General features: G+C 40.7%; 1 protein-coding gene across 3 annotated transcripts in view; it reads right to left on the bottom strand.

The window, feature by feature from the left end:
• The window catches only part of evlb (Enah/Vasp-like b), a 50,196-nt gene that overhangs the window by 4,902 nt on the left and 18,082 nt on the right, over nt 1-27,212 (bottom strand). For 2 of the 3 annotated variants that reach the window (XM_026142443.2, XM_026142438.2), the window contains exons 2-9: nt 13,258-13,426; nt 11,184-11,361; nt 4,221-4,287; nt 1,626-1,696; nt 1,200-1,447; nt 938-1,035; nt 745-784; nt 337-388 (exon numbers count right to left, since the gene is read on the bottom strand). In XM_026142443.2, coding sequence (XP_025998228.1) covers nt 337-388; nt 745-784; nt 938-1,035; nt 1,200-1,447; nt 1,626-1,696; nt 4,221-4,287; nt 11,184-11,361; nt 13,258-13,426 — 923 coding nt within the window. The remainder of the gene's footprint in view (nt 1-336; nt 389-744; nt 785-937; nt 1,036-1,199; nt 1,448-1,625; nt 1,697-4,220; nt 4,288-11,183; nt 11,362-13,257; nt 13,427-27,212) is intronic. The other variant, XM_026142441.2, reaches the window with a different exon arrangement.

Below are 27,212 nucleotides of genomic sequence, written 5' to 3'. Positions count from 1 at the left end.
AGCCATTTCGTTCGCGAACGACCCATCACTATTAGAGGATCATCAGGGGGTCCTTTCGTCCCTCTGTGGGGGGACACTCCCACTAGGTTTAAATCTGGGACTCCCCACCATATGACCTTAGAACTGAAGAAGCTTCTCGGATGAGAGGTGAAACGTCTTCAAGCAACTTAACCCTGGAGAACCCATGGGGTCAGATCCGACCCCATTGGTTAAATTTGACCCATGGTTTCTCCAGGGTTAAAGAAGTCCAGACGCTTTTCTTTGCAAGCTCCTTTGACTACAATGACCTGGATGACTGAGAACCTTCACAGACGTAACTGCGTTTAGTTTTCTCACCCGTTGCGTTCTGTCCACTCCGAGTGCTGGGCGACGGAGAATTTGGGTCATCCTAGAGAAGCACAATGAAATCGGTAAGCATCACTCACAATACCACAAATGCTATTATCCTCGTTAGCGAGCCAGCAGTTTGATGCAGAATATTCTGCAAATATCAGTCTCACCTGTGTGAAACCAGGCTTCTTTAATCTGATTTCCTTGTGATTAATGATTATTACTGAGCTTTTATCATCATTTCTCGATGTTTCCATCACAACACAAATGATAACAATGATCATTATCACCCTTATATAATCAGCATCAACATTATCCTGATCCCTGCCTAAACCTAATTATCACCGTAAATCACAGAGCGAGCAGTGCTCAGCTTCATGAATTGCAAACCATCTCCGTTTCGCACGCACTTACATTTTGGCTGTCTTCGGGCTTCTCTGAAGCTGCTTTCCTTCTGGAGGAAAGAAGAAGCCTCAAGTGAGAAAAAGGAATTTCATTGAAATTCCAGAATGAACTAAACAAAAAACTAAAGATTTCAGTGACCAGTTGTATCTAATATAGCAACAGTATGTGAGAGAAAAAGACCTTCGGCCTGTATTGATCTGACCTTCGTGCCAACAGAGCATTCATCTCCTCCATCAGTCCTCCACTCCCCCCACTTGTTCGGTTAGCTTCATTTTTGGCACCTGAAGAGCTGTCATCAGGCTGAAGAAAGCAGAGGAAAAAAAACGACAACTGTGGGTTACTCCCTGCTATGTGCAAATCATGAACATTTTAAAGTATGTCAGTCAAATCTGAAGGAGATAATCCAGCTATATCCCGCATGGTTTACAGAAATTTCACCCAAACATCATAAAGTGTTGCCTCACTCTTTGAACACGGCGTAGTTTGGCTCCAGCAATCATAGCCGCAAGACCTGTCGGCGCAGAGGTCTCATCCCCGTGGCTTCCTCCGCCTAAGGGCAGTGGAGGAGGGAGAGGAGGTTGCGGCGCCCCTGCTGACGGTGGCGGCGGGCCTGGCGGTGGTGGAGGAGGAGGTGGGCCGCCCATGATCACCGGTGGAGGTACTACTGGTGGGGCAACGGAGAGCACAGCAGGATGGCCTTGGAAAGGAGAACCTAGAGGAAAAGTGCAGCGAGTGATTGAAACTCAGTCGCTTTGTGCAATATTTATCCGCACTTACACCTGTGTGGGTTCAGATGCACTTAGGCGAAGACGCGGACCATTTTTAAATTGAATGAAAGAACTATTTTTACCAGCTGAACTTTAGCTGACCTGTGCACTTCGTGTGAGTACCTGAGTTGGAGGACCGTCGCTCCCGCTCCATGTGCGCCTGCATCTGCTGCTGCTGTTGCTCCATCATTTGCCTGCAGAGACAAGAAGGATCACAGCTGCTCACTTAATATCAAACATGTCAAATCTTGTCCTAAAATCTGACAATTTACCCACCTACAGGAAAAGTTCAGAAAACCATCGCACAGTAATAGACAGAGAAATGTCCACTTGCCTCAAAGATGCGCTAGGATCGGCATTAGGTTTTGATTTCAAATGTTCCAACTGCTTGATCCAATATTTATCAGATATTAAAGCTCCACACGTTCTTTTGGGATATTTCTTCTTAAGTCATAATCATCGTTTGTGTCAGGTAGTTTCTGTCACAGCCCCTGGGTTTGGAGTTTGGTATTCTTCTATAACATTTAGATTATGGGATGGGTTCTACTATAGTTTCTTTTTTTTAAATTTATTTATAGTTTAGTTTCATGTTTGTTTCATTATCATTCCAGGATTTTGAGTTCCTATTAAGTTTTGTATTCTCATCTACATAATATGCATTTTCTTGTTGGTTTCTATATGATGATGTTTAGTTTTTAAGGATACTTGGTGTTTAGCTATTGTTAAACTGGAAAGGTAGTTTCTGTTAGCGTTTAGAGTTTGTTGCTTATATCTGATTCCCTGTATTTTGGTTTATTTCTCCCACCACCCCCAGTATTGCTGTGTGTGTGTGTATGAGTTAGTTAGTGGCTCAGTATTTAGTTAGTTTCTTCCTGGTTTACTTTGTTAGTTTGTGTCTCTTTTACTTCTCATGTGTAATTACCTTGATTGGTTCCAGCCGTGTCTCATTAACCTGATGTGTCCGCTTCCTATGATTACATAATGTGTGTATAAATAGTCCTTCCCTGCCATTGAGTCTTTGTTAGTGTCTGTCTGTTTTCATTTGGTAACTCTGGGCATAGGAAACAGTGCGTGGCCCAGGTGAGCTCTTTGGAATCACATCGGAAATGAGGCAAAACAACACAAAAAATAGTGTAATTATTTGAAACATGTTTTTCTTTGGAGTTTTAACTAAAAGTCACTACCTTAATTGCTGTTGTTTAGTATAAAGTCTAATGAGACCACTGTACGAACTGCACTCAAGCTCTAGCAGATGGTGAGTTTTTCTCGCATGCTGTCACCGTGAGTCAGAGGTTTGAATTCACATCCCAACATGGTAACACTTAACAAAGATGGACACAAAAACCTGCTTGCTTACTAAAAAAATCGACTCAGAAATACCTGATTTCACAAATAATCCCCCAATAACTTAATTGCTCTGCACTTTCCAGAGGAACAAATGAATTACTACTAAGCATTCACTTTATTTGAGGTAATAGCGAGGTAATGAGGATCCACTGAGATCTGCTTAATAAGACACATGAATGGCTTTGTATTAGTTATTAATTAATGACTCATAAAGAAAGTGAAGAGCTATATTATATTGACAGATAATTATTAAATAATTATTACCCAATGAGCCAGAATTATCTTCCAGCTGGGTCTTTAATAAATAATCATCTACTGTACAGCCCTTGATTAGGGCTAATTATGAAGGTGCTGATGAATGCCTCCTGAACTATCAGATCATTCCTGATTTGTTCTTCACCTGCGTTTTAGTAAGTAAACAAGTTTTTGTGTCTTATATCATGCAGTGTGCCCATCTCCTGCTCCTCATTCATCCAAGCCAACATCACTTTTCTCCTCGATCTTTATCCCACCTATCTCATTACATCTCTGTCTTTGATTTGAGGAGATATGCGATGTGACATCTGAGGCAGCAACCTGTCTGATGTGACAGCAGCGTGCGCACAGCAGGAGCAGAGGTGCTTAGTAAACAACGGTTCTCTGAAATTAATTTGCTTCCGCTGACCAGGACGCAAACGCACGCAATCTCCCCTCACAATCGCAGACATAATCCTTTGTGGCAGAGGAACAGTTCATCCGACATGGGGATCAGACAGAGCCATAATTCCCTTCATATTTGTTCTCTTAAGTACTGGCATTCGGCATTTAGATGAACCAGCAGGCGGAGCTGAAATAAGTTTAAAAACAGCAACAAAGACCTCGTTGTGTCCGAGTCCGTCTCTGAAGTGGAGAGAGGAACAGCAGGCGCAGTGGAAGAAAGGCAAGCCACAGTGTAAACCGTGGAAATGGCCTTAAGGGTCATTTTGAATACTGCTTATCCACTACTTTGTATATTTTAATCTGCCACTATGATTTAGAAAACGGGGACTACTTGTGTTTTAGCCATTACTGTAAAACTTTCAGTCTTTATCATTGTGACCCACTGGAAGGTAGGAGGGATACAGAGGACAGTAAGAGGAGGGGAGGGATGAGTTTTGCTTCAGTTCACAAGAGCCTGTGATCCTTCACTAAAAATATTCTTCTCATGGATGACAAGATACTAATTTTCTCCCACTTTTTTGGCACCACAGTTCATTCAGATCATTTTTCTGATTGCAAAAGCTGCCAGACAAGGTGGGCTTAAAAATAAACAAATAAATAATCTGCTAACAGGGGTTCATGTTACATAGACTGCCTTGCAAAGAAGGAGAAAACGTCTTTTTTAAATGATACCTTGCTCTCTGAGCTTCTATCTCATCTGAAGTCGGTCCATTCTGGACTTGGCGCTGGAGAGCTGGACCTAAAGATGCAAATGAAAACAGAAAGAAAGAAAAAGACACAAATAGAGTGAAGTTGACCTTAATGTTTCATTATCAGCACTATTATGTCAGTTAAAATTAGTGCCAGTCAAGATAATTAACTATAAAATCACAAGGAACGTAACAGCGACTGATCATTATGTTGTCTCATTTCCATAATAAGTAATGTGCAGTGAAAAGCATGATAATCCCCGACTTCATGTAAATGAGCTTAAACTCATTCATGCACTTTTACTGTTGAAGGGGAGCAGAAGATGTCCTGCTGCAACGCTGTCCTTCTGTTTACTCCTGCGCTCTTTTAGAGACAAGTCATTTGATTCGTAATGCTGCAGTGAGGCGACATCTGAGAGCGGCCTTCTCTTAAATTTTTAAATTCACACAAATGTCAATATGAGCACAAACACATGCAAGCGCACAAACAAATGTCAGCCAGAGCCCCACGAGTACTTCTGGGGTGAAATACAACTTGCCGACGGGTTTATGAATCACCAAAACTAGAAACAGAGCGGCTGAGCGAGGTCTGGAGAGTGTCTGAGCTGCTCTTTCTAAACAGATGAACCTAACTGAGAACAGAGGAAATTCTGTCAGCTGTGGTTACAAACTCAGTAAAAACAAACCATTGTGGCATCTCCTTTGGTGGATGAGGCTCAAAATCAAATATACTGTATGCGAGAGTCATTATTGTCTGAGCTACAAGGCTTTTGGTATCTAATCCTTTTACTACCATAAGTGAGATCTGCAGATAGAGCCAGAAAGGAAATGCAATTAATTGAACACATGATAAGACTTCAACTTGGGGTTTACAATTAAATCAGATGTCAATGTCAAGGATGTTCTCATGACTGAATTCCTCTGGATTAAGGAAGTAAGTAAGGAGGAATCTTGTGGTGTTTTTTTGGTTACTTTTTGGTTGATTTATGATCACTTCCCTTTAAATCTAATCAAGAGTTGTAAAAGTGTTTGAAATAGGCATAAAACTCTATAGACCATGTTCCCTTTTGTCTACGTAAAGATGTCCCTTACATAACAGTTTTATGGCTCTACATAGTCAGCCTGTTTTCAGGGTCACTGCTCACTGACGATTCTCTCCACTGCTCACACCTCTAATGGAATAGACTCTGGCTGATGGTGCTAATGGCTGCTATTGATCAAGTAACAGAAACCCAAAAATACAACGATGGCAAAAGCTTTGAGTCATGGCTGCTATCAGACACCTGTCCTACACACATGCATGGTGTTTCATCTTAGATCCTAATGTTATATTTTTAGAATCCAGGTTTTGTCCAGAACAGGTTTAGACCCAACAAAATTTAATTTACTAATAAATGCCCGTGCATGCTTGGCCTGTTTGTGGTGTTGCATGTGAAATTAAAATGCATTTTTATCACGTGTCATATAAGCAAACAATGTAAACAATTTTAGCCCAATGCTAAGTGGCTGATGGGCAACCTGACGGCATCATAATATATACCTGAAGTTTTAAAGCTATAAGTGAGATGTTACTGTAATGATATAAAAATCATATGGTGCTTCTATAAGGTGTTACAGGTTCATAAATGCTAAAAACAGGTTACTTTAGCTGACTGCTATGTAGTTGCTAGGCAACATGAAGACATCACAATATCTGATGTAGATAAGAACCTTCAGGGAAGGAGCTGGCAGACAACCAAACCAGCACACAGACAGAGCTTTATGTGTATTATAGTGACCTGCTGAACTCCTTTCGATGTCCTCTAAAAGAGAGGCCAGCTGCCCTTCAGATGCAGTTCATTTCTGCGATCTCGTTCTTTTGGTCACTACCCAGAGTTAATGACCATAGGTAAGGGTAGGGACGTAGATCAATATGTAAATCGAGAGCTTTGGACCTTTACAGCATTGAATTGAACTGAACCTCAAACCAGCAGTTTTTGGTTGACAAATTGGTAAATGGCCTGTATTTATATAGCGCTTTACTAGTCCCTAAGGACCCCAAAGCGCTTTACATATCCAGTCATCCACCCATTCACACACACATTCATACCCTGGTGATGATGACACTGAGAACATACAATAATCCAAGAATAAAACTAAAATACATAAAAAAACTGGGTCGTGGGCCAAGTGCCATGACACTATCACTGCAAAAGTAAAATGTTGATTTCAGAATGTATTGAAGAGAAAAACGACCCTATCGACTGATAGAGGATAGAGGACTCAAAAGAGATGTTTAGTTGGATTTATTTCTACTAGATGAGTGAGTAACAGAGCCTGCCAAGTTCAATTCAATTCAATTTTATTTATACAGCAGCAAATCACAACAACAGTTGCCTTAATGTGCTTTATATTGTAACGCAAAGACCCTACATACAGAAAAAACCCAACAATCAGACAACACCCTGTGAGCAAGCACTTGGTGACAGTGGGAAGGAAAACCCCCTTTTAACAGGAAGAAACCTCCAGCAGAACCAGGTTTAGGGAGGGGTTACTAACACAAAAGCTATTCTACATGTTTGAAAAAGGCCACGCTCTACAACAGAGTATTGCACTGCTTTAACTGGTTTAAATATTTCAATATATGTTCCATTTGAGTTTGTTTACCTTATTCAGCTAATGATTCCTGACTGACTCTGCCATTTACTGGATTATAATAACACAATAATAGCCATTAACACACAAAAACTACACACACAAACTCAAAATCAGAATTGTCATGCAGATGTTTGCACACACAGTTTTTTTTACCTACACGACATGCTGAAGAAGAGAAACCGGCTGCAGCAAACACAGAGGCACTGACAGACCCACTCCCTCCTAACCATCTCTTGCCTTCAGCTCCTCTTCCTCTCCCTCCTCCTTTTCTTCTCCATTCATCATCTCCCTCACTATCTCTCTCTCTCTCACACACCTCACCTGCCTGCCTTTCCCTCCTCCTCCTATCCTACCTCACCAACAGTATCATCTGTCATCTTCTTGAAACTAACACCAGGAGCGGCAGCAGCACAGCGAGAATATCTGCTTAATGTTTCAAAAGGTCGACTTTGTCTCTAGGCTACACAGCCTAGTGCTGCTTAGCCACACAAATATTACAGCGAGATGATCCACGTGCACTCCAGGTTTACATCAAGGCTCAAACATGTGGGGGGCGGGGATAAAGAGTTACTAAGTAACAAAAGTGTTTTTTTTGTCACATAAGTAACAAAAGTTTATTCTTTAGTTGGTGTTTGGGTGTCATGTGACAAGATAGCAAATGGCCGGTGCTCTAATAAGCTCCAGAACAACAACAGTGCCAGTGCCCTCTGTAAGCAGTTGCGTCCCCACCTGCCACCAGAACATCGTCAGCACTTCCCAGCATTGATTTGCTAAGTCTCTGAAGGTCTAGTGGATGAGTGCAAAACCATCCTCCAGTGATTCCCTTTAATCAATAGTTGATCAATCAATAGTTTCATATCATACAAGGATTTCTCTGGTGGGCCTGAGAGGTCAGTGACCCCCAAAGTTTACAGTGTTAATCCAGGTGTTCAGTTGGGTGGCTGGATGCTGACCACAGCATATGACTCGCATCCTTTTCTGTATGTCTTCCTGGAATAGACGACTCCTATTTATAGAGAGTCGAGAGTTTAAATATTCCCTTTATTTTGTCACCTGTCAGGCCTTACATGTAGGTCTTAAAAATGGCTTATTTTGGCTAATACCATTTTATGAAATGTTAAACAATCATATTTTTGTTTTATTCCATTAATGACCTATCTTACTTCCAAAATATGAGTTCATTTGGCACTTTTGGTTATCACTTTTACACAGTGATCACTTTTTACAAGTGACAGGTTACATCTTTCTGTAAAACCCAGAGAAAATAGGCCTTCAAAGCAATAAGAATAAACAGTGCTCGGCTGTTTCATATGTTCCTTTTTGATCCTCTCCTCAGTTTTATATCCTACATCATGTAATATTTCCTCTCTAAAGGTGAAAGCAATTTTAAGGACAAAAGGTCAGGTTTTGACTTCCTTACCACTAGAGGGTGTTAGGCACAAGCAAGGAACACCCATGTTCTGGTTTCAGCTTTACAAAGTGTGAACGTGTCTTATGTAATCAGCTGGAGAGCATGGATATGCAAAAATCAGGTCCTGTGCCATGCTGAGAAATAAAAATAGGAAACAACATACCGGAATAAACTAATTTCCTAATTCTCCCCCTTGATCACGCACTTGTGCGTAAATATAAAAGTTGATCTGTGTGTGTTATGATACAACCTTTGTGAGCGCTGTATCATGGCAAGCTGGTAGCACTGAGATGCTATCAGTCTCTCTATCTGTCAGATGTGCACATGCTTCCCCAACGTGTTTGTGCACTTGCGTTTGGCTGCTGTCACTCGAGCCTCTTTGTTCCCCATCCCATGTTATTAGGCAGATGAAAAGATCTGCTCTCTAGAACGGGGCCCAAGGGAGATCTTCTCAATGACTCACTCTAATTAAGAGGCTGGAGGGGACTGGAGGGGGAAGCACGCCGCCGCCGCTGCTGCTGCTGGAGTAATAACTGGCAAGCTGTGACAGTCACTCTGCCTCTCAGTCGCTCCTCAGTTTACATTTGTCTGTCTCTTTTCTCACACACATATACACAGAACTCTGGAGGATTGAGGTTGCCTGTCTTGTATGTATACTCGCTGCTGAAGTCTTTAAATAGAACCTTTTGCAGACGTTTTGGCTTACAGCAGGAAAAACACAGATGGAACCAATAACACTGACGACAGCTCTGTTTCCACTGATGTGTCCCAGCAAGCCCTGGTGGGGATCACAATGAAATGCAGCTTATATTAATTAAATAATTACATTTGTGTCTGTCTGCATGTCAGATAGCTCTATCTTTGATCTATAATAGATTAAAGAATTAATCTTATTGCTAAGCCCCCAGTGAAGTGATGTCATGACAGATTGATGTGGTGATGTTAGAGTCTCTATTGCCCCTTGAAAGACACTGAGAAAGTTTTCAGTGTGACAAATATTTTATCAATGCTCCAAGTGACTAATTTAGGCTCAGCCCCAACCTTATAAACAGTGCAGCTGCATTCCAACCAAAACTATCAATGAGCCACGGGGTCAGCTTCATGATCGCTAATATGCAAACTGTCGTTTCTCCTGCTGAAGACTCTGCATCCAGATGAACAGAGTCAACCTTCTGTGATATCCAGACAACTTCAAGTATGGCTACTATTTTTAGATCACTTCCCGCAGGAAACCTTTCCTGCCTCTTCTGTAATTTCACCATGAGTCTCAGACCTGCACATCTTTTATTTCAGCTTGACTGAACTGTCCGTTGCTGAGTCTACGGTTGTTAGGTCTGTGCTATATCGCATTCTCTGCAATGATACAGGTGGAAATTTCTATGTGAAATAAAAATATACTGCAATATCCGAAGTGCCGAAGTGTATCTGAGAGCTCGGATGACAATTTATTACATAAAAGGGAGCTACTTCAACAACTTCCAATGAATCGCAGTGCTCTGCAAAATATTTCAGGGAAATCTGTTAAAGATGGAAATGGAAAGAGTGTTTCAGCACACGAGGCAAAAACACCCTGAATGCAAGGAGGGTACAAAGGAGGAGATAATAGGAACAGCTGATGATATGTGACCAAGTGAATACAGGGTCAGTATTGCCAATACCGATACTAATACTTTCAACCTATAAAGGCAGCTTATATAAGAGGAGGAGACCTGGAATCACTTCAGGCCAGTTTCTGTTGTTTAAATGTGCTTTAGGCAATAAATAAAAGTGAATACAAAAAGGGGCATGTTTGAGGTATATTTTTTAATTTCATGAAAAAACAATTTATTTAACACAGTTGAGTGGGCTACATACTGAACTTAGAGGATAGATACAAAGTATCAATACTTGCTTTTCTATCAATGTGATAGAAAAGCAAGGCGTGGCAGTAAAGACCACACTTCAATGCTTTTCAGCATACTTCTTTCTTTATTCTCAGTTGCTTGTTTCTTACGGTTCCCGGCTGCAGCTTTTCAGTTCGCAGCCACATGTAATGGAAAAACATTAATTCAGGACCCATTTCACTCTTATATGCAGGGGAGGCGTGACGAGCTGATGCACCTCAGGTGTGTCAGCCTCCACCTCAGCCGCGCCACAAACCACGCCCGCCAAACAAGGCTTTAAGCAGCTGATTAAAAAGCCCAACCCAATCATACAGGCTCCTGAAGAGTTACAAGGTTAACTTTAGTTATTATTATTGTTAAAGTGTTAAGCAGTCATTTTACACTTTTACTTTGAAATTTCAAAGGTAAACACAACCTAGGCTACTTTTGTGTTCACATTTCAATAGATTCACACTTAAAATAAGGAAATATGCAGCAACTTAGTGAAAAAGTTGCTCTTTTTAAAATTACTACAAACATCAATAAAGCATTCAGTATTTCTTTCCTATATCTTCTGAAATGTCACACATTTTCTTGAAATATTGTGATATGACTTTGCCACTATATCGCCCACTCTTATGGGCTATGATCCAGCAGCTTTCAGCAGTTAAGCAGCCCACTGTTCAGAGCTACACTCTGAATTTTGCTTGACACTAATTTGCATCACACTATCACTCTACACGTGTACATAAAGAATGTAAGGGAGTGGTTATCATCTCTGCTGGTTCATGGAAAGTTCAGAGAGAGCTAATCTCACATACCCATGATGACATGACATTTGAACCCATTTGAACCATTTTGCCCGCCGTGTTAAGTCACACATGTTCAGCCCAGTTTTGTGAATTAAAAGTGCCGAGTGCTTATCTGAGAGAAATAAAGTGGAGCTAACTATCGAGTAATAAAATGAAATAAGAAGACATCCTCCATTTCTCAAGTGTGTGTGCATGTGTGCGTCTTGTACTGTGGGAAAACGCACCTCCATCCTGAGCACTGAGGACATTGAGGGCAAAGAGCATAGCATTGGAGAAGGTGGTGGCCTCCTCCTTGCTGGCGAAGTTGAGGCCATAGACCTGCCTGGCGTCCCTCCACTGGTGGAAGGTTGGTGTGGCCTGGTTGTACTTGAGACCCTTCACTATTGAGTAGTTGATGACCACCTTTGAAGGACAAGAGGAGAATGCAGGAAAGGCAGTCATCAGTTAGGAAAAAACTGGAAAGTATTTCGCTTTTATCGGAGAGTTTTTATTTTTCAAGGTTATTTCTCTCTTTTTTTTTTTTATCTGAAAAATGATTTAAATCCACAGATGGCAGCGCGCCCATAGACATACAACACGGTCATAACTTGCATTGTTTGGAAGGATTTGTGGATTCTGAGTGCGCTGTGTTTTGCGCCACTGTAAAGATAAAACATTTTTGTGTCTGAGAGCAGCACAGCTTGTAATAGTCATTGTGTTTCTCATTTTTATGTTGCTTACATCATGAGCTGTAACTTAGAAGAAACACAGCTGTGAAAAAATGCTGTCGTTTATATCTTGTTTTTCCACAGCTACCCACTGACATCTACTTAACTCTTTAAGCTCTGGGCAATTCTTTTGAGTTTAATTCCAAAATTCACAGTAACAGTAACATCTGAAGAGAAGACATCTGTATCGTGTTCTCTTTAATACTTAGTCCCTGCTGTGTGATTTTATATCCAACTGAGTGAGTTTATTCGATTAAGTTTTATTTCTATAGCGCAAAATCACAGCGACAACTGCCTTAAGGCACTTTATATTGTAAAGTCTCAACCCTAAAAAAATACAAAGAAAATAAAGAAAACCCCAACTATCATATGACCCCCAATGAGCACGTGCTTTGGCAACAGTGGAAAAGAAAAACTCCCTTTTAACAGGAAGAAACCTCCAGCAGAACCAGGCTCAGGGAGGGGCAGCCAGTTGGGAGCGTGGGGAAGAATACGGCACAAAGACGTGCTGTGGAAGAGAGCCAGAGATTAATAATAACTAATAATTAAATGCAGAGAGGTGTATAAACACACAGCGAGGGAAAAAGGTGTATTGTTTGTCGTGTTATTTCCTGTTTTATTTTGTAGGTTATTTCCTCAGGTGTTTTTATTTCCTTCACTAGTTTGTCATCTTAGTTTGCTTCATTCAGCTCAAAACAGTGACCACTCTGGTCTGACCTGCGGCATCAACAACACATTTCACCCAGAGAACCGCCATTTTTTTTCCTCTTTCCTCTTCCTGATCATTCACTGTGAACTAGAGATAATTGTCAGAGTAAATCAGCCGTTTCTGAAATACACAGACCAGCCCATCTGGCACCAATAGCCATGTCATATTCAGAATCACTTAAATTACCTTTCGTCACCATTATGTTGCACACTGATTCAGTTTGAACTTCAGCAGTCAAAGTCTTAGTGTCTTAATGCAATCAGCTGGCTGGCGTAGGTTCTGTTAGTTAACCTTTTTTTAAATGAGTTGTTTAATATTTAACTTTTGAAATGATACTTGATAGCCCTGCAAAAGCCTGACAACCTGTCCAGGGTATACCCCAGCCTCTCGTCCTATGGCAGCTGGTTTAGGCTCCGATCCTCCAGATTCCACCACCCCCCAAAAAAGAAAAAGTTATCCCTTTGGCTATTTAATCTCCATTTTCATTTTCTGAATCTTTGTAGGTTTTCTGCCACTTTCAGACATCTTTGTAGTTGTCAGTTTTTGATTACTGCTGTGCTTGATAACCCCGCTGTTTACATGTGTTCCGCGTCTTATCGCCAAACACGTCTGCGGCGGTGCAAAAGAGCCGAGTGCTAATGAGCTGTTGCCGTTGGAGAGGCTGACAGACGGTGAAGAAGATTTCACTCAAGTCACAGCGGAGGCGGGTGAGCTTTAAGATTTCACGAGGTTTGAAGCACGCACACACACAGACTTTGACTGAAGAAATTTTTAAGACTTCATTGGTTCACTCACTCTCCTTCAGTATAGTCAAGTCACAATCCAGACTATTTGCAATCCTCCCACAGCAACAAGTTTACCTCCAGCATCTGCACTTCTTACCTGCTGGTCCTGCAGTTTGACTCCCACCACTCTGAAGGTATTGTTGGCAGTGTTGTGGTAGATGTTGATGCGGCTGAATCCCTGCTGGCCAGGCTTGATGGGCACCCACTTCTTGCTGGTGTCATCGTAGACCATGACAGAGGCCCGCGCCTGGCAGATACTCTGCTCACTGGAGGAGACATTAAAACAAAGAAGAGAGAAACAGGGTGAGTTGGTCATATGTGGGGAGCAGAGAGTTTATCAGCTCCAGAGTTAATCCCAAAGCAGCTTCGCCCCTCTTTCTCTTCTTTCTAGTTTGTGGTGTCATTGCTTTAGCTTGTGACTGGACGTAGACATTTCCCTTCTTAACCCCTCTAATCTAGATATCAGAAACCACTAAAAATCAGAGCAAAAACATCTATCATAAACTGCCACCATCAGACAGAGACGTTATAAAACAATAACTAGAAGTATTTGATGTGTGCAACATCCTCAATCACATCCAAAAACCGGCAATAAATATTATATAAACACCCATAAAATAATTAATTCTGTAATAAACATGTAATAAAAACACTCTTGCCTTTTTTATGAACATATTTTTCACATTATGTGATTACTTGTTTAGATGTGCAACATAATAAGTTTCTCCAGTAAGAAACTCGATGATGACACTGTAACAAATAATGTGTCCACATCACATGTTTAGGCGTCAGCTCTATAGTCGACAAAGGACAGCATTGCACACGAGCACATTGAAAAATATTTCTGCGTTAATGATATGAATGAAATCCATTATATGAATGGATTTGTCCTGAGGAAATAAATTCAAGAGGCTTTATGTTTCATTAGTCACAAGCAAAAAAAATTGAACCACTGATGACAGCGGCTGAGTCTTTATCATGTAAAACACTCAGTGGGTCAGGAGGGTGAAAATATTTTCAGCGCAGGAAGAAGAAAGTCATTTTCAAGCAATTTGGACGTCTAATGTCAAACTTTCCTTTAACTGTAAAATCGGAGGATTTAAGTGAGATAATTATGGTGAACAAGACAACAACTCTGTCTTCTAATCCTGCATTTCACTAATGGTCTAATCCAAATGTAATCAAGCACTAGTCCAGCATCTGCCCATGTTCTTAATGAGGCAGGACTGTAATACGTGTGTGTGTGTGTGTGTGTGTGTGTGTGTGTGTGTGTGTGTGTGTGTGTGTGTGTGTGTGTGTGTGGCCTCCAGTGTTAGGTTGGGTTTGCCTGCTCTCCTATCTGATCGTGTTATCACAGCCCCCTAGGTCGTCCTTCTTTCCCTCTTTTCCTCAAACACACACACACACACACACACACGCACACACACACATGCACACACATGCACAGAAACACATGCACACTGTAAATAGCACTGAGCGTGATGATGCACTGTTTACGATCATTTCCAGGTCACGTGCTCCGTATCTGCACAATATCAATCAAGGTGCCGGTAAAAGGCGATAAATGGAAAAACACAGGAGAGAAACAGAAACAATTTAGACTTGCAAATGAGATTAACAAGAAGAGTCCCATCTGTGTCTTTGCCTCCTCGCCAAGCTAAAATTAGTGGATCAGGCCTTAAGGCCCTTGTGAAAGAGCTGCGTCAGAAAAGAGGAGCAGTGGAGAAAAGAGGGAAAAGTCTTGGCTTTTAGAGTGTGTGAGTGGAGGCAGCATATGGTGCAGATAAGCGTGTATCATACATGATGGTGGGGGAAATGCTGATGGGATATTATATGAAGGAATAGGCTGACATTTGGCTTATTTGCCCTGTTGATAATAGATGAGACGATAGATTATCTCAAGTCTAAGTGCAGCATTGCAGCCTGGAGGTTATTATAACAGCTTAGCATAAAGACAGATATTAAACAGTTTAGAAAAAAATTACAGTTACATTATGGCTATAGCAAAAATTCAGTGGGATTTTTCAGTGGGAGAAATGTTTTGTCACTCATTCAAATGGCTTTTTCAGACAATGACCAGATCTCATACCACAGGGGAAGCTACACCAAGTCTGTATGGTTTACCGAAGATACATAAACAGGGTGCACCTTTAAGACCATTTGTCTCTACGATCAACTCAGTTACCTATAACACCTCAAAGTTTCTGGCTTCGATCCTCAACCTGTTGGTAGGCAGCTCTGAACACCACATCCACAACACTTTGGATTTTGTTGAGAAGATGAGAGATGCAATTATGGAGGAAACAATGGTCTCATATTATGTTACATCTATCTTTACTTGTGTTCCAGTCGCTGAAGCAGTGAAGGTAGTTCATAAGAGATTACAGGACGAACCCAACCTCAACAATAGACCAATCTCACTGACAACACTGACCAAGTGTGTTTGATCTTGAAGCTGTGTGTGTCTTTATTTGACTTATTTCACATAAAAGTGTGAGTACTACAGGTAGAAACATATGTTTGCCATGTGTTTATAAGATTGGGGAAACCTACAGTCAGCTGAGACTGAAGTAGTCACTTAGATGAGCGACAAAACATTTCTCCCACTAAAAACGCTACATCCAGATGATCAGAATCAACTTTTGGGAATGTGCTGCATTACTTTTAAGAAAAGTGTTCTGTGTAATATGTGCAATAATTACTTTTTTGTGTAATGACCCCGTCACTAATCACAACAAAGAGAGGAAACCAACAAAATTCACAAACATTTGAACACTCAGCATGAAATTAATTTGCATGAATGTAACGTCTTTGATACGCTGCTTAGAGATGGTGGTGACTCTGAAAGTGGAGCCAATGAGAATCGATAATGGAATCAGAATCGTTAAATCCTTATCAATTCCACCCTAGTGGCCACGCTTTCCTTGATGAGGATGTGCATATCCTGGAAGGGAGGAACGCTGGTTTGGAGTCAGGGAGGCCATTTAAAAGGGAAAGACCATCTCTGAATCAAGGCTACATCTTTCACCATAAAGAAACTGAACTCACAGCCCATTGTTAGTAGTGCTGGTTTCAGTCATTATGCAGATGTACTGTTTATAAGATTGGGGAAACCTGCAGTCAGCTATGACTGAAGGAGTCTCTTTGATGAGGGACAAACTGTTCCACTGAAAATACTGTGTCCAGAAGAAAGGAATCAGTTTTGGGGGATTTCCTTAACTGGATGATTGCGCGTGCATCAAGATATTATGGCTATAGCTTTAAATAATGAACACAATATGTGCAAATAATTCCTGTTAGCCAAAAGTTTAGTCATAAGAGTGCTCCTGAACACTGTTTCAGACAGTTCTTTATCCCCAATATGGTCATCTCTGTCAGGAAACCTCTGGCTGGGTGTACAGCAACCTCCTACCACTTCCTTAAGCCTTCCTTTCAAGGGGGGCAGCCAATCAGAGAAGAAGATGGCTTAAAGTGGCTTGTTTCAAATATGAGTGTCGTAGGTGGTTTTTGAAGAATTTGTTACCTGTGTTTCCTATATAAAGGTTACCTGGGCAGGGACTAACCTGACCACAGTCTGATGGGCTAAACAGACAATTTTCCAAATAATCAGTAATAACAGTAGCAGCATGTATGAATTGTGAATTGGCAATTCTTGATTTGTGTTGATATTTTACTGTCCAGGCTTTTTCTTAACAAATCCAATGAACACAGCCTGCTACTCCCCCTTCCTTACTGAAGCTAACTGAAGACGATATCCCCACATGTAAATTACCAGATGCCGCATCACCTGTCACTGGACGGACAGCCTGCCAGCAGCACACTGCAAACACGGGGTTCCCCGCCATCCACAGTCTTTAATTCTTTTTTGAGCAGAACAAAATATTGATAAGTCATCAAATAGTGTCAAACAGCAAGTTTTTTTGTTGTTTTGGGGTTTTTGTGAGTCACCAGTCACCGCCGTGGTATCCCTCACTTAAACCCTCGGGATAAGGGATGCTCATTGCGAGACAATGTGCCTGACTCGAACAAAAAAACAGCATCAAAGAGCAAACACTTTGATCCAGTAAAGAGAAAAGTATCTGTGAAAATAAAAGCACCAGGATAACACTGGAATAACGGAAACAATACCAACTCTTCTCCTTACTTCAAAGTGACAGAGCGAGGCAGTGGGAAGAAACTAAAAACCTGCAGGACTAGAATCTATTCAAACAAGATGAAGACCAAGACTTCAAAGACCATTCACACCCTGCTCTGCTGCCCATGTTTTAATGACATTCTCTCAGGTTATAGCTTGTTATCCACACCAATGCTGTCTTGCATTTTGGTGCACGCTTGAATTCCGCACCGGACCCAGCAGGACAATGACGTGTTGAATTTATTTCGGTTAACTCGACTGACTTCTGTTAATTTTTAAAAAGGAGTGCTCGGCTGCCAGCTGAAAATGGCATCAAGGGCCCAGAAGCATGAATAAATGAGGCTCTTGAGCTAAAGGAGGCTTGAGCAGAAAAGCAGAAGAGACGGGGAGAAGAAGATTGAGTGGGTGACATGAAAACAAGTTTTTCCTGACTGACACACACACACTTGCACACATTACACCTGCGCATGCGCACAACTGCAGGAATGTCATGAATAAATAAGATGCTTCTGAATTTACCTTGACAGCACACACTCATGCACACGCGTGCACTCGAAATGCCATCGTCCTGGGTCTGAATGCACCCAGCCAGAGCTACGGCAAATTCAAGCTGACAGGGACAGACAGAGAAATCTCGGAGAGCTGCTCGGGAATCCTGTCCTTCTGTCGCTTCCACAGAAATGGTGCAATTTGCAGAGCACAGTGATTGGTGTATGGGGATTATATACAAGTGCAAAGGGCGCTCACTCATTTCAGCCTTGCCTCTGCGTACAAAGATGATTTTCTTTAGCGTTATAACAGCTCTGGCCGGGCTCTGAAGCTGAAGCTGTAAACAGGCCAAGGTCAGAAATGCTTTCACCCCTCAGTGACTTTGAGTAATGTAACCTTGACAATGATGACTGCACCCATAGGCGACAGGATGCAACATAAACAGTGACAGCGACCGGCTCTGGTGCATTATTGCTGCATCTTTTCTCCCAGAATCCTCTGATGCTGAACTCAAAACGAGGCATGCAGCAGAAAGAGTCCCGATCTTTACGCACAGCAGAAAGCTGAATGATGTAACCCTGATAGTCTAAATGACTTTAACATAAAATTGCATCACAGAAACTATAAAGTTAGCTTTTGCGCATGCTTTTTTGGGATTGAGTTAATAAGTCATCTTGAGTGTCTAAGGTCAGATTAATGAGTGTGTAATGATAAACACATGAATTATTCATTCATGCTGCTAAATGTTTGCAGGAGTGAAGACTAATTATGCCCCAGAAACACCCGTGTATGCCTCCTATTTATTTTCTTCTCTTAAAAGCACAGAGAATGTGCCCATTAGGCGCTTTTCCTCTGGGTCTCAGGTCAGCTAAGGGTTAATAAGATGCTTGTCCAACTCAAAGTCTTTCACTTTGGTCTTTGGCTTTTCTTACCTCGCCTCTCTCCCACACAGATTTATCTGTTTCTTGAAGATCTGCTCAGCGTGTGAGCCAGTGATTGCTGTTCATAAGCGTTTTGCAGTGATCCTTCAATTAACTGGCACCTGGCTCCGTCACATTTGTGCACCCTAACCTGCAAAGTCAAAGCGTTACGTTCCAAGTGCCAAGCTTCCTGTGTGCTCGCGCAAGATTTACTCTTCTGGCGTGACTCGTCTGATCTGTCATGAACAGCAGAACAGCAAAGCTGTCAGACGAGAGGAAACACAGGTATTTAAAAAAAAAACACATATGCAGAGGAGAGGGAAGTATTTTAGATGCGATACACATTAAAAATAAATAAATAAAGATGAGGCATGAAACATAATTAGCACTTTGATCCTCTCTTTTGCTGATAAATTGGCAAACCAGAGGGAGGTGGAATTTAAATTTAGCACAATAACTGCTCGGTAATGGCATTTTGCATAAGAGCAGAGATTGAATCACTGCTGTGCGAGCTGGTTTTTCTTTCTGAGATGAATAAAATATGCATTCAGGATTTCATCAGACCTTTTTTACCACTGGAATGAATTTTCCATGCTATGAGTCAGCAACCCAAGAAGGGAAACAACATCTCTTATAGCTGGTGCTAACAATATAGTATATCTGCAGTATTACTGTCAGTCCACTCTGTCTTTAACTTTTGTGCCACTCTCCCTGTGTGAACTGCCGTCGACACGTTTAGCTCTGAGCATTTGCAGTGTGTCAGTTCAGGTTTTGTCTTCAGCAGTAATCTGTGCTGTTGGAAAGTCTTATACACATACACACACATATATATATACATATATATACACACACATACATATATGTGTCCCTGTCTCTCTCAGTATACTGGCTGCAGCTCTTACAGTACAACACCCTGCAGACATCACAACATCAAAGCTATTGTGCTGCTCCACTTTCTGGGGCCTTGCTGCTCAAGGCAGCGGTGCGCTAACAACAAAGAAGAATCTGCCTAAAATAGCTGTAGCTGTATGCAAATTTGTGTGTGCGCACAGTACAGATTCCTATCTAAACCCCTCTATGGCTGTATGAAGACTGCAGTGAAGTTACATTTTCAAAGTGGCTCAAACACTGGCCGCAGCCCTGCAACTTTTAAGTTCCTTTCATATTGTGCAAAGATGATTAGATTCACTTCCTCATTCAGGTCATAGGCCTTTGCACAGAGGACTGATGAACAAACAGTTAAAGTAATGTTTGATGTTTACTGTGAAAGCAATAATCATGTCATACTTTGGGCAAATTTGAGTTGATAGTGATCAAATCTGACAAAAAGTGAAAATTAATCTTTAACGTGATGACTCATTCACACTAGAGTAATAAACTAACTAATTCAATGGCTCTGATGTTTCAGCTACTAAATGAGCCCACCTGCACACATCCTGTTTTCTGTCTCATCACTGAGAAGTGTGCATGATCCAGATGTCAATACATCTGTGTTCGCAGTACTTGATTATCTATCTAGCCTTGGAGATGAAGAGGAAGCATAAACAGAAACTTTTTTTTCTTTTTACAAGTGACAGTTAATTTGAAATTCAGCCTTTCAAATGGCTGGACAAATGTGACACAACTGTTTTTGTGCTAGCTTTCCCAGGGAAGAATAAATGATAATATGTGATCAGGAAGATGTAAGAAAGAGAGGACAGGAGAGGAAGATGAGAGTTTCTTTTCCAAGTTTAGGACTGCCAGTGGAATCTGATGAACTTGAAATGTAAACTCTTGGATGCAACGATGAGAGATGAGATGAGAGAATTCTGCAACAGAGAGTTTAATGATGGAAGTATAACTTCCAGAGTAACAGGACCTGCTTGGAGAAGATGGCTCATGTTGGGGTACGTGTTGTAGAATGTAGTTTGGTGAATTCACAAATAGAGGAAACCTCAGAAGCAGCAGCAGCAGCAGAAGCACAAGTCAGCTGACTGTACACAACAGAAAAATCTACAACAAAAAGTGTAGTTTGACTTTTTTCCAAGTAAGTCATTTCCCCACACTGCTCTGCTAGACAAGAACTTAGAGCTCCCCAAACCCACAATATCCCTCTTTAAACCTCGCTTTTAACGACTCCGAGTCATTGCAGACCTGGTCGCTGTCTTCCAAGCCAGCATTCAAAGATCACAAGTTTATTGCATTTTGGTTGTGCCACAATCTCCAAGTACTGCATGCCCTAGTATGATTAAAGTTGTGCTCACTCGTCTAGCAAAATCGAAATTTTAACTTTGCATTGTATGTGAGAAATGAGAAATCGCACACTAACTGAACAAAACAGAACAGCTGTTTTGTAAACTGCATTAGAGATCTCAATGTTGGAAAAATTATTGACTGACTTTTAATTATTGGCATATTCACCCATAAACTTCTAATTTAAACGTAGCTTCATATACAGATTATAAGGAGATAAATTAGATTAAACTTTATTAATCCCTCGGGTGAGTTCCTCTGAGAAATCCAGTTTCCAGTAGCACAGCACCGACAGAAGTTGCATGTTACAGATACAATAAAGGGGAATGAGAGTAAGGATAAAAGCATAAATATACCATATATACACACATATATAAATACAGAATATATAATATGGATAAATAGGAATACCAGGATGATATAAGGAGATAAATGGAGGCAAACAAGGGAAAATGCTACTTAATTATGATATATTGTAATAAAATAAAGTATTTCTTCAGCTTCAAACAAACTATATATAAGTAAAATATCTGACATTACGTGGAAGATATTTTAAGTTTTTTGAGTGTCTATGTATGATACAAAAAAAAAATGTAATAACAAATTTGTCTAATTTTCTTCTATGCATTCAAACTTTTGATGAATGCGCTCTCTCTATGTCTTCTGCACGTAACAGCAGTTAATCCCATCAAAACTGTAAATTCTTTTCACTCCTCTTGCTCGCTGAGGATTTTCTGCACTCTTTTCCTTGCAATTCACCGAGTTTTGAAAACGATAGCTACAGAACACAATCAAACAAACTGGATGACACTATAGTCCATGAATGGAAATGTGCTGTCCGGCAGCAGTGACTGTCATTCGGGGATCAAGAAGTTCTAAACTGATTTGATGGATTAGCTTGTCCAGTGATGCTGCTGAAGCGGACCAAGAGGTCAATACACGCATAATAAACATCCTGATAACACGCCACCACTGACACAGACTCAGTGCTGTTTTCCAGTAAACAGGCCACTCAAAACACTGCACACCATACACTATTGATGCAATCTTTTTTAAGTGCAGTAAAAAGGTACATACACATACTGTAATTGACTGTGCTTAGTCATCACAGAGGATGACTTTAGTATCAAATATCAGTGTGTATCTGTGTGTTCAGGTGAGGTGAGGGTTACGGTACATCATGGTGTAGAAATTGGCTCAAACACACAATCTTAGGCGTTTAAAAGCAAATATTGCTTCTCCAATTTGCTGTGCTGCTCCTTATATCCAAAAACAGCAGTTGTGTTCACGTAGCCCCAGAATATGCTGCAGAAGCAACCTTGAGGAAAACACAGCCAGGAAAGCAGCTCCATTATTTCCAGACTAAGGTTTAAATCCCTCCAACATTCCTGGCTAATATTACTGTCTGCTGCTCTGGTGACTCTTCCCCATTTCTCCCACTGCCTTACTGGTTTTTAAGATTTATTATACTCGATTACTGGATAAATTATGGTACTAAAGTTTTTGTTTTCTTTCTATTTCTGGTTAAGTAGAAGAGGAGAAAGGCAGCTTTCAGAAAGTGTCTTTTTGTCCCGCAGGCAGCTGCTTAGGGGGAACAGCCAAATCCCGAGAGTTAGCTGGCAGAACAATCGGCACCACAAATTGTTTGTCTTTTTTTTTTTGTCTAACTCCTTTACAAAATGCTCTCTGTTCTCCTAGACAGGAGAATGATGCAGAATCCTCTGCCTGCGAAGTGGCCAAAAATGGTGCACAATGGAAGTTCTTGTAGAGTGCAAACAAGTATGCGCGTGTATTTCTGCACATGTGAGCGTCCGCTGCATGAAACATCAAAGCTGCATAAGGCAGAGAGAAGAACAGCTGACAGCTTAAAGATTTATAAGCGTGTCAGAGCAAAGCGAGCCTGAACTAAAGCTCAGCTTTCATAGAAAATAGGATAAACTGTGTTCTACTGCAATCCAACCACTGGGGCCAGTTGGCACAATGAGGAGCCACTTTGGTTAAGTGTTCTGCATCTATCCCAGCGTCTCGGCAAGCACCCATTTACACGACGAATATGCACAATCAGTGGCTCGAGGAGTTTCTCCCAGTTGCTTCTGCAGTTTTAGTGAAGCTAGAGTCTGCTGTACTGGATGCCAGAACATGTCTGCGCTTCTCCTAAAACTTTTTTCTTTTAATCAAAAAGCTTTGACATGCATTATTCTCTGTGTTTGAAAACAAATCTGCTAAAGGACCTCAACACTCATGGGCAACATTTTAATGGGAGTAAGCCATATTCTAAAATGCTGAACTAGAAAAAAATGAAATGTCATTTAGATTATATTAAAGTTACAATAACAAAATGATTCCATTTTCTTTGGCTGTTTTTCTGATAGCAATCAGCTAATAAGCCAACTAATATAGAGTACAGTGCAAAACTCTCGCTGCCTTTTGTTCAGTTCTCTGTCAAGGTGATCTCGCACCGCTTCAATACAATTCAGTTTTGAATTACCTTTTCTACCCATTTCACTTCCATCTATTGATATCATTTCTGATAAAGCTTCAGTGAATCACAAATGGATCTCTCAGGTCCTGTTTTAGATTATTTTTTCCCCCTATTTCTAAAGGAACAGGACAGATAGTGTTCATGAAATGTAGATAGTTTTTTAGGTCTGACATGCCTTCTTTACTCTATTAAGACCAATTCTCAAAAATGACAAAAGTAAGCAAAATTTCAAGAAATGAGAGGCGGCTCGAGACTTTTGCATAGTACTGTGAAAGAAATCAGTAAGACAGAGTTAGCTTGCCATAGTTTTTTTTTTAAAAATAAAAACCCATTATATGATTAGTAAAGTTACGTTTATGTGATCGTGTGTTGAAGGATTAGTCGTATCATGTTTGGCAGGTTTGAAAACAGATCTGAAATAAAAATGAATTGTTATTTATGCCTGTGCACACTTGATATGACGTCAGGAAATGAAATGGTGAAGATGTCTGTGATACACGTCCTTCAGCTTCAAGGTATCAGCGAATTAAATTTTATTCTGGCTCTTTTTAAATTCTAAAAGAACACCTCTCTTGTTTTCTGTGAGCATGTGTGTGTGCATGTGAGTGTGTCTACCGCCCCATGGTATAAATCACTTCATGTTTATCCATTGAAGCGTGCTTTTGTATATATCTGTGAAAAATGGGCTAGAGAAAAGTAAACTCTCAGCCCGGTATGCAGGCCGCTTACATAAGCAGCTCGCTTGCCTGCGTATTTGAGGTTTTGGTGGTGCTGTGGTGGTGGGGGCTGGCCGAAAAGTGAAGACTCAGAAGAGAGAAACATGGGCCTGAGCAGACAGCAGACTGTCAAACAGCCTGCCGCTCTAATACAAACAGCAATAAAACAAACCAAAGTGCTCAACTTGCAAAGGAAAAGCCTAAAAATAACCCCTGACTGACATGGGTTACAAATTTCATGTGTGAAATTCAGGCTTTGTAAATGTCATGGTTAACATCTTATGACTCTTTACAAACAGACTGGCTATTAAGCTGGGTTTCAAGAAAAAACTGCTGTATGTGACTCAGTAATAGCTGTTATTGTTGGATATGACACGGCATATTAGAACCAAAATAGAGCAGCGGATTTTAAAGTTCATCTCTGAGGAGACAGAGTTTAAAATTATCTCTCTTTCTGGCCCGATTTCTGCAGGTAACTGTGACATGTGGCCACTTGCGACTGGTTCCAAAAATTATATCCATGTTTAAAATGCCCAAAATCACATCAGATTTTAAAAAGTTTGTAGTTTGGTACCCAGAAAGTCTTGATCTGGATATTGTTTTGATTGTAATAAACTTTAAACCTTTTCCTTATGTTTTGGGTGAGGTGCGTATCGATGCACTGTGGTATAAAGGTGGATTATATAGCCTCATGATATTTTAAGCAAACTTGCAATAATATTTCTGACTATATAGAGAAAATATTTTACTGTAGTTTGCAGACAGCAGTCACCGATAGTACAAACAAAACAAAGGGTATTTTCCATCCTTCTTTTCTAATGAGCTGTTGTCACTGATGACAGGCTACCTAATTCAAAGTGTGAATCTACTGCCACAAAGTGCCAGCAGCATCATATTGCAACAGTAGTAACAAAGCACAAGACAAACCTAAGGACAAAAAAGTTCAAGTATAACATAACTGCTTAACAAATAAGGTCTCCCTGGGATGTTGTATCTTGGCAAGAGCTTTTTAACCACTTGCTTAAAGACCTCCTTTTCCACTTGTGTGTTTTCATCATATTTCTGGCCATAAAACATAACTGCATAACTAATTTCCATCCACTGTTTTCTCCAGTGATGCTATAATCATTGTTTGTTTCTTTTTTAACTTTTGGGTCACATATAACCAGCTGCTCCTCCTCATGTGCCTGCATATCCAGGTTGTCTCAATAGTGTGTTTTTGTCTCAAATGGTGAAACCAGTTTGTTGTTTCCACGTTTAGTGGGAACAGTTTTCTTGCAAGTACTTTTAAAGGTCTGACTACTTGTAGCCAGACCACTTCCATACTATTGAAGTAGCATGTTAGTAAATCCCTTTTTTAAAGAAGGTGACATGTTGCTCTTGCCCTCAGACATGTCTGGGCTACTATCATTGTTGTCTGTGCTAGGGAATGTAAATATGTGGCATTGTTATATCATTGATCATTAGTATTATCATGAATGGTAGAATAATTCAATTCAATATTATTTATATACCACCAAATTACAACGCCAGTCACCTCAAGGCGCTTTATATTGTAAGGCAGAGACCCTACAATAACACCAAGAAAACCCCAACAATCAAACAACTCACTATGAGTAAGCGTTTGGCAAAAGTGGGAAGAAAAAATTCCCTTATAACAGGAAGAAACCTCCAGCAGAACCAGGCCTAAGGAGCTTGGAAAGAAAAGCGTCTGGACTTCTTTAAGTTGCTTGAAGACATTTCACCTCTCATGAGAGAAGCTTCTTCAGTTCTAAGGTCAAATGGTGGGGAGTCCCAGATTTAAGCCCTATGGGAGTGTCCCCCCAAGAGGGACAATGGAGCCCCTAATCCTCTACCTAATCACACGAGCCAAGGTGTCCAGTGTCCAAGTCCAGACGCTTTTCTTGATGACTGAGAACCTTCAAAGACATAACTAAGGGAGGTTTCAGGGTCACCTGAGCCAACCACAACTATGCTTCTTCAAAAAGGAAAGTTTTAAGACTAGTCTTAAAAGTAAGAGGGTGTCTGTGTCCCAAATCCAAACTGGGAGCTGATTCCACAGAAAAGCCTGAAAGCTAACATGGCATAGCCTAGCAAGCTAGGACTTCAGCTCAGCTAATTCAAATTAGTGATCCGTTTTATAGAGTTAGTCCAGGCTTACAAATGTGCGTTGCTGTGTGCTTAACTGTACTAACAGAACATATTTGCTCCTCATTTTATTTGTATTTTACTTTGCATTAATTAACAGATATTTGTTATGAATTTACAATGCTCGCCAAGCTAATTAGTATCAGCAGATGGAGTAGTACTTTTAAAAACTGTGCCATGCAAAAAAACATAAAAAAAATTTAAGATGGCAACAGGCACAATATTTAATAGAGGTCCACAAACCACAAGGTAACATTGTGGTGTTTTGTGTCTATATAGTCTGTGCTTTTAGCCCAAATATTAACCGTTCCATTTTTCCAAGACAAGAGGCGATGCTGGTATGCTCAGGAAAATGAGTTTAAATAACTACATGATGTGTGATAGACTAGATAATGAAAAGCTTTTTATTCAAACACTGTGTGTACGACTGTGTGAACACACAGTTGATTATATTCAGCTCGTGTGTATCTGAATGCATGTCAGAGCCGGCAACCCCACAGAGAAGATGCATACAAACACACACACACACACTCAGAAGATCACGTGCACACGCATGCACTCCTAGAGTCTACTGCTGAGACCACGCAAGAGCACGCTAATCTGTTGGCATGACAACTGGAGTGGAATCTTCGCTTGGCCTAGAAAATATGGCTGGGAAGAAAAGATGAATGAGCAGTGAGAGATGAATTAAAAAAACAGCAACATAAGCCCACAGACAGCGTACTCTGTAATTACAGCGCGCACAATGCCCCGTCTCATCAAATGACTGTCTCTCAGTGCTGCAACTGTGCATCTGAGGGTGCATCCATTTGAGTAAGTGGAAGTTTGTGTATGTGCCGCTGTGAAATATTGTGTGAGTTCTAATCTCTGTCTCTAAAAGACGGTAAATGCAGACCTATAAACTATAACTACATCCAACTACGTGATGTG

This window comes from Astatotilapia calliptera, chromosome 15 (genome assembly GCF_964374335.1).
Source record: "Astatotilapia calliptera chromosome 15, fAstCal68.1, whole genome shotgun sequence".
In the NCBI taxonomy this organism is placed as follows: domain Eukaryota; kingdom Metazoa; phylum Chordata; class Actinopteri; order Cichliformes; family Cichlidae; genus Astatotilapia; species Astatotilapia calliptera.
The sequence above is the reverse complement of the archived record's forward strand: the minus strand, read 5'-3'. Positions and strand labels throughout refer to the sequence as shown.